This window comes from Vombatus ursinus, unplaced genomic scaffold (genome assembly GCF_900497805.2).
Source record: "Vombatus ursinus unplaced genomic scaffold, bare-nosed wombat genome assembly UNPS02014991.1, whole genome shotgun sequence".
NCBI classification, from domain to species: Eukaryota; Metazoa; Chordata; class Mammalia; order Diprotodontia; family Vombatidae; genus Vombatus; species Vombatus ursinus.
In genome coordinates, this window is record NW_020954769.1 from 862 (window position 1) to 15,428 (window position 14,567).

The 14,567-nt window shown below is 40.5% G+C and overlaps 1 protein-coding gene across 1 annotated transcript; it reads right to left on the reverse strand.

The window, feature by feature from the left end:
* Positions 1-2,708: 2,708 nt before the first annotated feature.
* On the reverse strand, positions 2,709-14,198 carry LOC114030734 (bifunctional epoxide hydrolase 2-like). The gene is made up of 4 exons (XM_027845608.1): positions 14,035-14,198; positions 4,312-4,396; positions 3,989-4,148; positions 2,709-2,908 (listed from the first exon to the last, which is right to left on the reverse strand). The coding sequence occupies exons 1-4, from the start codon at positions 14,145-14,147 to the stop codon at positions 2,709-2,711; spliced, it is 558 nt and encodes a 185-aa protein (XP_027701409.1). The 5' UTR covers positions 14,148-14,198.
* Between the last annotated feature and the right edge of the window lie 369 nt (positions 14,199-14,567).

The following is a 14,567-nucleotide window of genomic DNA, read 5'->3' on the forward strand; positions in this document are numbered from 1 at the left end:
AATCTAGATTTTCTTAGAATTTGGGATGATGAAAATAAATAGGGTAACATGTCCAATAGCAGGCTGAAAATCTACCCCATGTAGATAACATGTCAAAATGTTAACCCCTAAATCCCATTACATTTCTTTAAATAGTTCAAGATTGGAGTTTTAATTATATGTCATTGCTTTTTCTCACTGTTATTCTTTCTTGATTTTTACTAATTCTGATCTTAACTCTGTGGAGTCAATGGTCTTGTTGTACACAGAAAACTGGAACATAACTTCCATATCAATAACAAGTCTTGTCTGTTAATTAAAATGTTATCTCTGTGTGTACATGCATGTATACATACACATATACATATACAAATTTACACAAGCATACACACCATAAAATATTGTCTCTGCATGTATATGTATGTGCAGGTATTCACATGTACATATATACATGTATATGCACAAGATACACACATACCATAAAATACTGTATCTGTGTACATGTATATATACGTATACATAATACATGCATATACACACTAATGCATAGACATAAATATGGCTATAGATATGGATATACAGATATGATGTCATTTAGTTCCCAACATGTCCAGAGTCTCCCTCAGAAATTATCCCCATGTTTCCCATCTCCCTCCCCTTCCTTTTCTTCCCTTCCATTACCATTCCTACTCCCTGCCAACAGCAGCAGAAGAGAGATCTTACGGTAACCCTGGCATCTCTATGTCAGCCATGTCAACTTCTGTATTTGTCTTTTCCCAACTAACCATGAAAGCCATTCTCTTAAGTACAGCTCGAACACAGGATCAAATACATACTTGCTTCTGACAAAGAACTTGAAAGTTTAAAAAGCTCTCAGCTTATACTAGAAATTGTTTTCCAAGAGTATAATCATCTTAAGATCATAGATTCCAACCTGGAAGGGCCCTCCAAAGTCATCTAATTCATCTCTCTCTTTACAAAACAGGAAACCAAGGTCCAGAAAGGGAAAATAACTAAAGTGATTTGCCCAAGGCCACACAGACAGTGTGAGCTGGGATGAAAAGCGAAGTCCTCCAACTCCAAATGCGTCAATCTTCTCAACACACCTCACTACCCGAGGCCTTCCCTCCAGTATTTCTTCCAGGACAAAATACGATTCAGAAGTAAAGACAAGAATGAGCTGTGACATCATTATCATGGGATGCTTCCACTTATAGGGATGCCCTCCATGAATGCAGTCGTCATCCTGTTTATAACTTAGTAACTCCTATCATTATACTCTGGGCACAGTGACACAGTGGATAGAGTGCCAGGCCTAGAGTCAATCCCTCTACCCAAGCATATCTGCCACCTCCTCCTGGAACATTTAGAGGTTAAGTCACTTGCCCATGATAACACAGCTAAAATATGTCAGATTTAGGACTCGAGTTCAGGTCTTCCTGACTCCGAGGCTGGCACTCTAATAAATGCACCCCAATGCCTCTCTCCCTGGCTTCTTCTCACTCAACTATGCTGCTTGAAAACCAATCAGAATTGGCTTCTGTTTAAGATGGCTGTTTGAACAGAAGCAGCAGCCTAACTCCCATACACATCTACTTTGGTAACAACCTAAAAATAGCAACAGAGTTAATAATGATCAAGAAATCTAATGAGAAACTACAGTAAGTAACTTTGTCCACCCTGAGAAATGCACAAAAAGATAAGCCAGAAGCCTATAGCGTGGTAAAGGAGGGGCCACCAAAAAACCCCGCATCAGAACGAATACCCTATACCACATGCCAAGGCAATCTCCAAACAGGTACTTGCCTCAGACATAAAGGGTGACATTACAACAATTTGAAGGAGTAAAGAAGACATTATCTTTCAGATCTATGGAAAGGGTAACAGTTCATAACTGAACAAGGGAAAGAGAAGATTATAAAAGGTGAAGTAGAAAATTTTAATCACATAAAAAGAAAATTTTGCACAAGCAAATCCAATGTGGCTGACATTAAAAGGGAAATGGTTAACAAGAAGAAAAAAAAATCTTTACAGCCTGTTGTTCCACAGCCCCTCCAACAATGGCCATTTTTCATTTTTTGCTGTCTTGGCCAATCTGATGTGAGTTCAACTCCATTTTTCTTTTCTTTTTTAAAGAGGATAATGCAAAATTTGAAAAAAAAATTCAATGTATTATCTTTAGCATATTTTTTTTGGTTAGGCAATGGGGTTAAGTGACTTGCCTAGGGTCACATAGCTAGTAAGTGTTATGTGTCTGAGGCTGGATTTGAACTCAGGTCCTCCTGAATCCAAGGCTGGTGCTCTATCCACTGAGCCACCTAGCTGCCCCTATTTTTAGCATTTTTAAAAAATCTTGAGTTCCAAATACTCTCTCCCTCAAGCCCCTCCCATACCCATTGAGAAGGTAAGAAATATGTCAACTATATTTTTCAGTTACCTTACTTTTCTTCAGTTTTCAACTTTGATTTCAACTGGTAATCAACCCCTAAGACATTCTAATATGCAGCTGCTCTGACTCTCCCACTCTATGCCACTCAGGGTGGGAGCAAAGTCCTCTGGAGAGGCCCTCCTCTCCTTTCCTTACTCTACTTCTATCTCCTTCCTTCCCTCTCTATTCCCATTCCCAGCCTTCCTCTCCCAACCTTCCTTAAGTTTCCCTAAGCTTCCTACATTGCTTGTTGTTACTCACTTTTCCCCTCAAATTAAGATATTCTTGCAATGAGGAAACTTCAACTCACCTCATGTGGTGCCACCTTCAATGTCTCCAGGGCAAACTTATAAATCTCTGGGTCTGGCTTTGCCATTCCAATTCGGCATGATTCTATCATTAGATCAAAGTGTTTGCGTAGGGTACATCCTAACTGGGCAACAGTATCCCTCTGGGGGCTATCATCCAACCAGCTGTTGGTAAGGATGCAGGTTTTATATCCTAAGAGAGAAAAAAAATACACACAGGAAATGATTGTCACCACTGCTTTTCTTTGAAAAGATCAAAACCACCTATAGGGATGCCATCTGATTTACAAGAAAAGAACCAAATTGACATGCATTGAGACAGCAAATCTAGCCTTTTCTCTACCACAATTTCCTTTCTGTGACTCTGTTTCCAGATCTTCAGTTCTCATAACTACAATCTAGGTTTGAAAATGGCCTCATGATAATCTAGAATTCTTTCCCCTAGTCTCCTCCTAAGTCACAGGTATGAAAATGAGTTAAATCTCCTCATTATGTGTTTAAGTGAAATACATTACACTCTATCATAACCACCAGTTATCAAAATTCCCTATAACCCTTGTTCTAGAATTCAAGGATTGTTTCTCTCATTTTGTAGCTGGGGAAACTGAGACATAAGTATATTATTTCCTGGATGTGTGTACCCAACAAAGCCAGTCAGTTCTTGAAGAGGAAAACAAGGAATGCCATGATTTTGGTATTGTTCTGAGTGAGAAAATAAGGAAGTGGAATGGTATATTCATGGCCTGCCTCCCAAAAGGTAGTGGAGTGGTTTCAGGCTTCCATACATCTACATGCAAGAGCATTCTATCTTATCTCATCCCATATCAATAAATGAATTCAAGTCTCACAACTCACAAGCAGAAATCTCAAACATGAAATTCGAAGTTGGTGTAGTAAATCAAATGCTTGAATATTGAGTCAGGAAGACCGAGGTTCAAATCTCACTTCTGACACTGATACTTATTATCTGTGTGACCAAGTCATTTAATCTCTCTGAGCTTTGGGAAATTGTGGGACAATGAACTAATATGCAAGTTTTGATACACATCAGTGGAGGGAGTTGCTACATGGATGAAATCATCATTTTTTGGCATATCAATGTTATTTTCTGCATTTACTGTTAAGGGTCAGTATGGTCCATACCCTGCTTCTGGAGCTTCCTCAAATCTTTGATTGATTATATCAAGAAGCATTTTGTTCCATTTTGCACTAAATGCCTCTAAGTATTTATGGTGACCCTCAGACAGAAAGTGTTAAAGCATTTGACTCTTACCCTTATTTCTCAAAGTGATGGCAGCCTGAAGGATAGGGTAATTGATCTTTGCTTTTGAAAATATATCTTCAAAGATTCTCTGTATAGAGAATTTCTCTGGGAGGCAGAAATTAGAGGCTGCAGAAAGCTTCCTACAATCTTCTTCCATGAGAGGAATCCACTATAAAAATAAATAGATAAGCCAATGCTGGAGAGGAAAAACAGGCACACTAATATATCCACTTGTGGAGAACTGGTCTAACCATTCTGGAATACAACTAACATATTTATACTCTTCAACCCAGCAATCCCACTATTGAGTATTTATCCCAGGGAAGTCTTACCTGTGAAAATGTGATCTCTCCTCTCATGAGGCGCTGGTAAAGGCTATCAAGGCCTCCTTGAGCAATGACTTCGTTTAAAAAGCCCCTAGGAGTTTTAAGTGAACAATAAACAAACAACAAAAAAAGACAAATTAATATTTAGAATGTTAAAGTCATAGCTAGTTCATCCTGTTGGATAGTGAGCATGGCATAATAGAAATAGTACTGTGCCAGAAGTTCAGGACACCTGGTTTCTAATGCCCGCCCTTTCAAAAACTCATTGTATGGACAAAGAGTGAGTCATTTCTTCTCTCTCTGCCTTAGTTTCCTCCATTAAATTAAATTGAACAGACATTCATCAAGTGCCTACTGTGTGCCAAGCACTGTGGTAGACATTGAAAATCTAAAAGATTATACCACACTGACTCCAGCTACATTTTGAAAGAGTTTTAAAAAGATTCACAGAAACAGAGATTTAGAACTGGAGAAGTCGTTTTATGTCCTTGTCTAACAGAGGTTAAGGGACATGACCCTGGGCATGTTGGCCTTAATCCATTGTAAAAGAAAATGGCAAACCACTCCAAATGCATCTCTAATGTCAAATTATTTTCTTAAAAGAAAAATAACACCAATATGCCAAGAACCTATGATTTTGTCCATATGGGAATTCCCTCCGCTGATGGAGCTCGTAATCTTTCTCTAGTTTGTAGTCTTTGAGTTGTCTAAGGCTCAGAGAAATGAAATGACGGAGATAATAAGAGTTCCCAGCTCCCAGGGTTGTTGTGAGGATAAAATGAGATATTTTTGTAAACTGCTTTGCAAACCTTAACGTGCTATCTGAATCCTAGTTCTTATTCTTCGTAAATTTTTTATGTATCAGTTTTATCACTGGGAAATTGCGTGTAACAATTTTGTCTGTGATAATGCTCCAGTTTCAATATGGTTTATTTGTTGAACTCTCTGGGATATTTTGAAATCTGTATTCGTAGTACAGGGTTTTGAATGCCAAACAAAGTATTTTTCGTTTGATCCTGGAGGTGAATGGGAACCACTGGAATTTACTGAGTAGGAGGTGATACAGTCAAACCTTTTAATACATGATACTGACCGCCAGGTTGCACCTTGCTAAGTATTAATTTAATGCTAATTTTTTGCTAAATGCTACGATATGTTACACAGTTGCTATCATTTTCTTCACATAATCTGAATTGATCAATAAATCCAGGCCCTTTGAAGATAACCTTTCTGTACTTTAAGGTGGAGATTATTTGTTCTTAAATTGCTATGATAAGCCCTCCTATAAACAAATCCACAAGATTCAGACATTGCTTTGTCACTACTTTGTCAGCATATCACTGCTTGGGTTCATGTGGACGTTGGCTTCTGAGACCTTCGCAATTCCATTCTTGGATTTTGACCCATTCTTAGGTGCCATCTGAAGGTCAGCCAGACTCAGTCACATTCCATATGTCTGGTGGCATGTATTTAATACCAAGCTTTTATTTTTGTTCTCTGAGGTGATGTACCTTTGGTCCAGAAATATGACTAGAAGTCTCTAACTTGTTTATTGTGTAACAGGAAAATGAATAAATGAAAAAAGCATTTATTAAGCATTTGCTATATAGAGAGACAGGGGAGTCTTCTAGTTAACAACTAGCTAGCTACACAATCTTCCTAAAGCTGCTGCACAAATGATTAAAGCCCTCCAACTCTGAACAGAAGTCCATGGGAAACACTGATTCTTCCTCCCCACCTTGGGCTGGGCTACTTTTCTAGGCAGTCATGTGGAAAGACACTCTAAGGATTCCCCAGGAAAAAGTGACCAGTCTTACATGGGCTTTCCTTGGTTTGCCTCTGTTCTTTTCATACCAGGTTCATAAAGAGAAAAAAATCTAGGGTTTGAATAATCTTTTGTACATCACTAATAAAATTGCATGGGTTCTCTCTCTCCTTCTCTCTATGTCTCTCTTTTTTTTTGTCTCTGTCTCTCTTTTTGTCTACCTCTGTCTATCTCTGTCTCTATCCCTCTGTCTCTCTTTCTCTGTCTGTCTCTTTATTTCTCTTGCCCTTGACCCCAAGCTTCCACTAAGAGGGCAATAGTTATCTCCTGTCCTTTTATGGGATTCCACCACAACATAATAGATTTCACCCAGCCTCAACTCAAAGAACTCTAAGGACGAAGAATCCACAGCCTCGTGAGGTAGCTCATTCTACTTGGAGATATCCCTAATTGTTAGAGGCTTTTCCCGATACCAAACCTAAATTTGCCTCTTTGCAACTTCCACCCAATATTCCCGGCTCTTTCCTCTGGGCTAAAGAGAACAAATCTAATCCCTGTCCAACACGACAGTCCTTCACATACTAGAACACAACTATCATGCCTTGCCCCCTCACTCAAGCCTTCTCTTCCTAGGCTAAACACTCCAAGTTCTGTCAATTGATTCTCAAAGAAAACAGCAAAGATCCCTAGGTTCTCCACTGGAGAAATCCTGATATGTTAACATTGAACCATTAACAACTATAATTTGAGTCTGGTTTACACAACCATCTCTAAATTCATATTATCATCACCATAACCATATTATCACCTAATTTATCTTCTTCATAAGAATAGTATATTTTACCAAAAGCCTCGATGAAATCTAGAGAAATGATAATCAGAGCATTCCCCTCATCTATAGTTTAATAATCCTGTTAGAGAAGGAAATAAAGTTAGTCTGTAATGATCTGTTCTTGATGAAGCCATAGTGGTTCTCCGTAACTGCCATTTCTCCATCTAGATGTTTGTCACTTTCTCTAGAGTTTTCTCAGGATTCAAAGTCAAGCTTATTGGCTAGAGTTTGCAGATTCTGTTCTCTTTACTTTTTTTTTTTTTGCAGAAGGTTAGAGGGGTCCTGAATTGAACATTTGCTCTTCTCTAATCTTGTGGTACCTCTTCTGTTTTCCATGATTTTTCATACATGACTAATAATGGCTCGGCATTCACATCTTTTGTTGTTGTTGTACAATTGTCTCCCCCTCTTCGTGACCCCATTCAGGGTTTTCTTGGCAAGGATACTTGAATGGTTTGCCATTTCCTTCTCCAGCTCATTTTACAGATGAGGAAATTGAGGCAAACAGGGTTAAGTGACTTGCCCAGGGTCACACAGCTAGCAATCTGAGGCCAGATTTGAACTCATGAAGATGAGTCTTCCTGATTCCATGCCCAATGTTCTATCCCAGGGATGGGGAACCTGTGGCCTTGAGAATACAGGTGGCCTTTTAGATCCTTAAGTGCGGCCTTTTGACTGAATCCAAATTTTACAGGGCTTTTATTAAAAGGATTTGTTCTGTAAAATCTGGATTCAGTTGAAAGGCTCACTTAAGATCTAGAAGGCCATCTGTAGCCTCAAGACAGCAGGTTCCCCACTCCTGCTCTATCCATTGCACCACCTGGCTGCAATCACATCTACCAGTTCTTATAGGACCCGAGGAAATAGTTCACTTGCGGCAGGTGACTTGAATTCATTCATTCAGCGTAGCTAAGTACTGTCTTACTATCTCCTTATTTATCTTGGGTATCAACTCCCTCTTATTAATTCTTGTTCTGTCATTTCCAGTATAAAGACCATTCTCCCTTGTAGAGAAAACAGGAAGAAAATTGGACTTGAAACTCTGCTGTCTCTGTTGTCAGTTATCGTCATCACATTCACCCCAAGCAGAGATACTATGCCCCTTGCCCATGCCTTCAGTAACTAGGTAGGATCAAGGCTGATGGCCTTCAAGTTTTTATAGCAACATTTCAAATAGCTTAGACATGAAATTAAATAGTTAAGGAAATCCAAACTCCCCTCCTCCACCGTCCTCCCCCTCTCCAGCCCCTCCCCTCTTCATCCCCCTCCTCCCTCCCCCCCATTGACTTTTTTCTTGGAAACTTATTTACGATCAAGAGCAAGAATCTGATCACCTGAGTTAACACATTTCCATGGTAATTAATATATTTAGAGTGGAATGGTGAGTCTCAGCTGGGTCTTATTTATTATTATTATTATTCACTATAACTAGACCCACCTCCAAGGTTACCCAACCTTTATTCTGTGATGAATTTGATGGCAATGAATCAATGTCCCTCTCCGCACTCCAAATCTCTTGCTCCCCTCTTTAGCTGTGACTTGTGGTCGTAGACTCTAGAAAAGGCCGACACTCTCACTTCCCTGTATCCTAGTGGATACTGCTGGGTTTACTGGCCACCCAGTCAGGAAGTTGATGCCTACAGCTACTCCTTTTTTTTTTTTTTAAATCGCAATTGGGGTTAAGGGACTTGCCCAGGGTCACACAGCTAATAATTGTCAAGTGTTTGGTCTGAGGCTGGATTTGAACTCAGGTCCTCCTGATTTCAAAGCTGGTGCTCTATCTACTGCACCACCTAGCTGCCCCTTATAGCTACTCCTAAGGAAATTCTGTGGCTCATGGATCCAAAAGTCTGTCTCAAAACTGGCTTAATGCTACTCTGATTAATCCTGTGTGGCAACTTCTTCAGATGTCAGAACCTGGCCTCAAGTCACAACAGTCAGTCAGTAAATCAGAATTTATTAAACATCTACTATATACCACGTGCCATGCGAAGCACTGGTCACAACCAGTGGTACTTTTGTGTTCACGAAGTCATAGGATTAAATGCAAAAGGGAAGATTTCCCCAGTGGCCACAGACTATTTTCAAATATCTGGACAGCTGACCTTGAATACACTTTTTTCAAACTGACTTCTTTAATAATGGTAACACAGTCAACGGTCCCCAAAACAAACAAACAAACAAACAAAACAGAATTCTAGACCCATGAATACAACTAAGAATTAAATCCCATTTATCTTATTAAGGATATTTTATCAAAGATTTCTAAATGTCAGTTACGCAGTTGGTTGGTAGTCGTCCTTCGTTATCAAAGAGGACTAAACTGACATCACTATATTAGGGTCAAGGTACAATGTGTCCAACTGTGGTTGATTAGACCAATAAGAGCTCAGAAGGTCCCACCACTGGGAGGTCACAAATAATCCATATAATTACAGAATTATGCAGTTGATACATGACTGCACAGGTTGATTTCTTAATTACGTATATTTAGAAACACAGTACTTCACCAGTTCAAAACTCTGTAGTCTAATATTCTAATATGGAGCTGTTTGAAGGTGTACATGGTAAACAGGCTTGTTGCTGACACATTTGATTGGTGCCTCAGTGATCGGCTCATTCAGGATAGGAACTCCTTATCTTTGTCCTTAAACCCACTTCTATTCTTCATTCCTCTACTGCTATCAAGGTTACTCCAACCTTCCAGTTACCCACAGTCTTCCTAGACTCTTCACTCTCCCTCATCACCCATGTTCAATCAGCTGCCAAGTCTTGTCAGTTCTACAACCACAACATCTTTTGTCCCCTTCTCTCTATTCACAAGGCCCTAGTTTGGGCCCCCATCACCTCCTGCCTGGCCCTTAGCAGTAGCTTTCTAATTGGTCTCCTTGACTCTGGTCCAGAGGTGGGGAACCTGTGGCCTTCTAGGTCCTTAAGTGCAGTCTTTTGACTGAATCCAAATTTTACAGAACAAATTTTATTTTATTAAAAAAATTTATTAATTAAATTATTTAAATAGACACATTGTTAAATTAATAAATTTATTAATAAACAATAATATTTAATAAATAAGCAGTAAATAAATAATAAAAATCCTTTTATTAAAAGAATTTGTTCTGTAAAATCTGGATTCAGGCAAAAGACTGCATTTAAGGACCTAGAAGGCCACATGTAGCCTTAAGGCCACAGGTTCCCCACCCCTGCTCTAGTGTCTCCTCTCTCCAATCTGTCTTCTACATAGCTGTCAAAATAATTTTCCTAAATTCCAACGGCTAACATCTTTCCCCATGAATTACCTTGTATTTATTTGGTACGTATTTTGTATATGTAGCAGTTACATACATACATGCTGTCTCCTCATATAGAATATAAGCTCCTTGAAGGCAGGGACTATTTCATTCTTATTTTTGTACTCATAGCCTAGCATAATTCTTGGCACATACTAGGTATTTAATTAATGCCTGTTGTGAATGTTCAAGGTGTGTTGTAGTTGGCAAAAATCTTGTTTTTCTAGCCTACTCTTTCTCTAAGAGGTTATCTTTTTCCCAGTCATGCCCCCATTCCTGCCTGCTAACCATTTTTTTCTTTACCTGTCTGCTCTCTGGACCCTCCCTTTCTCTGGAAACTTTTACACTTGGAACATTCCATGTTCAAAATTTTCAGTTTTCCAGATGTCTGAAAGTTACCTTCCTGTGATATCTGGGGCAGTAAAACCCACCATTCCTCAAAGGTCAGCAAACAAAGCCAAGGAAACAGCCCTTCCTATTGCTAGGGAGATGCTAGTCTCAATCCTATTGGAAGGGAGACCAGTGTGCTATCCTAGTTTGGAAGCATTAGGGATCCTTGAGCTGCCCCTTGCCTTCTTGGATGTCTCCAATTAAGCTCATTGGTTTCTCTTTCAAGCCCTTCCTTAAACATGCTAAATTAATGGGCCTATGGTTTGCAGCATTAACCAGCTCATTTGATTCTTCTACAAAGCCCCTAACAAGGCTCCTACTCTCTCTAGAGGCTGTCAGCCTCTGTTACTATGGTAAATGCCACTTCAACAGCCAGAACCCCAGGGATACCCCTAAGAACAACTATATGTGTAACTCCACTGCTGTTTAGCAGAGAGCTAATAAGGTCAAGGTCATGAACAATTCTCCCTGGGGATTACTGAGCTTTGCTCTGCTTTATCAAGTGATGGCAGACATCTGTAATTTTAAACTAAGCCAGAAAAGCCCTTAGTTACAAGGGTACTTGGTGAGTTAGGGCAACAGTGGAAACACAAGTTAAAATGCATGCCCACCTAATGATGAATTGGTGATCGTGACTTTCATGAAGTGCAGATACTGCAAAGATCACTGGTCTTGCGGCACATATAAAGGAGGGTAAGTGGGATGGAGAAGGGATTGAAAACTGCCCCTATAGGGAGCCTCGTTGAAGGAAGTAGGGATGCAGAATAGAAGGTTGGATGGGGGGAGTGGTGACACATGTACACAATTGCCATCCTTGGGTATCTGAAGGACTGTCATATCCAAGAGGGAATAGACGTGTTTTTCTTGACCCCAAAGCTAGGTGGCACAGTAGATAAAGTGCTAGGACTGGCATCAAGAAGACTCATCTTCCCAAGTTCAAATCTGACCTCGGACACTTACTAACTGTGTGACCATAGACAAGTCACTTAACCCTGTTTGCCTCAGTATCCTCAACTGTAAAATGGCAAACCACTCCAGTATCTTTGCCAAGAAAACCCCAAATGGGGTGTCAGAGAGCCGGACATGATTGAAAAATGACTGAGCACACAGGGCAGAACTCCGTGTGAGGAAGGCACCCAAGCCACCATCTCTTCATTTCTGACCCAGCTGCCATACCCTAGATTTAATCATGCCCATCAGGTATCCCATCTTCCTGCAAGATCACATCAATCCTAGAACTCACACCTCATCTGTACCCCCTTCCCCCCTCTCATTGGAGTGGGTGGAGGGCAGAGTGCTTCTCCAAGATCCTTCATTTATGGAGCACACCCACGCCACTCATCTGGACTTCATCAAGCTCCAGTACTGGGTGTGCTCTATGTCCCCCCTCCCCCTTTTAGCTTCTTTTTATATATTATGTCCTTCATTAGACTGTAAGCTCCTCAAAGTCAGGGACTGTTTGCCTCTTTGTATGCCCAGCCCTTAGGAACTTAATAAAATGCTTACTGACTAATGTAAAGATTTGAGGACTCAGAGTGACACCCCAGTTTAAGTCTCAGCTGTGCCACTTACTAACTGTGGAGCTTTGGGCACGTCATTTCACCACTCTCCTAGCCACAATTTACTCACTTGTAAAACAAAGAAGTTGAATAGATTGGGGAAGGATAAACACCTTGTAGAGCATGAATGGAAAAGAATATTATGGTGCTGTAAAAAATGATTAAGGATTTGGGAAAACACAGGAAGACGTATTAACTGATATAGAATGAAGTGAACCCAGGAAAATAATGCACACTAGGACTACAACAATGTAAATGGAAAGATCAACAACATCGAAACCTAGTATTATGTGATCACCAAACTCTGCCCCAAAGAAAAGATATAAGGCACTTCCTCCGTTCTTTGCAGATGTGAAAGTTTATGTGTAGAATACTATATATGATGGTGGATCATTTTTGACATGTTGATTTTTGTTTTGCTGAAGTTCCTCCTTTTTTGCCCTTTTTGGGGGAGTAGGGGGACCCCACACATATTTATTAAGCATCTACTATATGCCAGGCATTGTGCTATGTACTTTACAAATATTATCTCATTTGTTAGAAGGGATAATAATACTATTTATATAGTACTTTAAAATTTGCAAAGCACTTTACAAATATTACCTCATTTTATCCTCACAACAACCTTAGGAGGTAGGTGATATTATTATTCCCATTTTATAGGTGAAGAAATTGAGGCAGACAGAAGTTAAGAGATCTGCCCAGAGTCACACAGCTACTAAGTATCTGAGACCAAACTTGAACTCAGGTCTTCCTGATTCCAGGTCCTGTGTTCTATCTGCTGCAGGACTGGACTATCTCTTGTCCTGTAAAGATCAGCTGAAGGAACTAGGGATAGCTTAGCCTGGAGAAGAGAAGGCTCAGGGGCAATCTTCAAGTATTTGAAAGAATGCCATATGAAAGAGGAATTAGACTTATTTGGCAATCGGTAGAAGTTCCAAAGAGGTAAAGGTAGTATTGATGTCAGGAAAAATTTCCTAATAATTAAGAGCTATTCAAAAGGGGAAAGCTGCTGAGATAGATGGTATGTTTCTCACTGTCTGGTATGTTATCTAGTAGGGATATTTTCCCCGTATGTGTTGGACTGGACCTAACTGAAGTTCCTTCCAACGTTCAAATCCAGGAATTCTAGAAGCAGAATTTACAAGTATTCCAACCCTTTATCCTCACCAAATGGGGTGGCCTGAACTTAGTAGTTACTTTATAATCAATAATTCAATCAACAAACATTTATTAAGGCCTTACCCTGTGCCAAGCACTGTGTTAAGCACTGGAGATACAAAAATAAAAAGTGAAATAGTCCCTGCTCTCAAGAAGTTGACATTCTAGCAGGGGATATATCTCATACAAAATAAATACAACTTAATGGGGGGGAGGGGGCGGGACACTAGAAGCTAGGAGGGCCAAGAAAGAATTCCTGTAGGAAGGTCGGTTTGAGTTGAACTTGGAAGGAAAGGAAGGGATATTGAGAGTTGAGAAGCCAATGTATTCTGGTCATCGTCAACGTGGGCAAAGGCACGTTTGGAGAGGGCAGTTGCAATGTGTGAAGAATTGTATGACCAGTTTGTTTTCATTTATTGAGTAGTTTTAGGTTCCCTGTCCTTAATCTAAAACAAAGAGGAGTTTGTATTTTAAAATCTAGCTTTTAACAAAGCAAAGTTCTTATAAGTATAATTTAACTTAGAGGTGGCTGTCCACTGATTTGTGTTTCAGAGGCGGGGCCTTTAAGGCAGAAACAAGAGAGCCATGCCCTTGCTAGACTATTTGGCAAAGTGGCAGTTCACGGCGCACGGCGCAGACTCCAGCGTAGTCGGGAGCGCGCGCGCGGGGCTCCATAGGGCAGCCGGCCGCCCAGCGCGAGCGAGCCAGCGAGCGAACCGGCCGTCCACTCCCTACCTGGGCAGGGTCAAGGCTTCCTCGGCCTGGCCGAAGATGACGTTCGGGGAGGGATGCACCAGCACTCCGCCGAGGTCGAACAGAGCGGCGCGGAGCCCCATCGCTGCCGCCATTCCGAGCGCGGAGCTTCTGCGTTGGGCACGGCTCCCGCCTCCTCCTCCTCCGCCTCGCTGCCCGCACTCCCTCCCTGGGGCTGTCCACTCTTACTTAGGCCTTTGCTCCAGCTCCGCCCCTTGGAGCCCAGCAGTCTTGGCGAGGCCAACTCCCTGCTCTTTCCCCTATTTTAAGGGAAAACTTTAATCAGCTGCTCTAGCGGGCTTTCCTTTCCCAGCACAAGCTGGTTTACTAAAGTCCTTAATTTTTTTTTTACTTTTTTTTTTAATAAAAATTGTTATTATAATTTATCTTACTTTGCGATTTTTTTTTAAAGACAGTTTTGGAAAGCCTTTTTTTTTTTTTGCATGTGAAAACAATTTTTTTTTTAACGTGTTTTTAAAACTTTGGGTTACAAATTTTCTCCCTTCCTCCCTCCC

Coding starts and splice junctions, on each gene's coding strand:
- LOC114030734 (XM_027845608.1), bottom strand. CDS start 14,147: ATGGCGGCAGCGATGGGGCTCCGCGCCGCTCTGTTCGACCTCGGCGGA. Junction 4,397..14,034: donor GAAGCCTTGACCCTGCCCAG/GTAGGGAGTGGA, acceptor TAAAACTCCTAG/GGGCTTTTTAAACGAAGTCA. Junction 2,909..3,988: donor CATCACTTTGAGAAATAAGG/GTAAGAGTCAAA, acceptor TTTCTCTCTTAG/GATATAAAACCTGCATCCTT.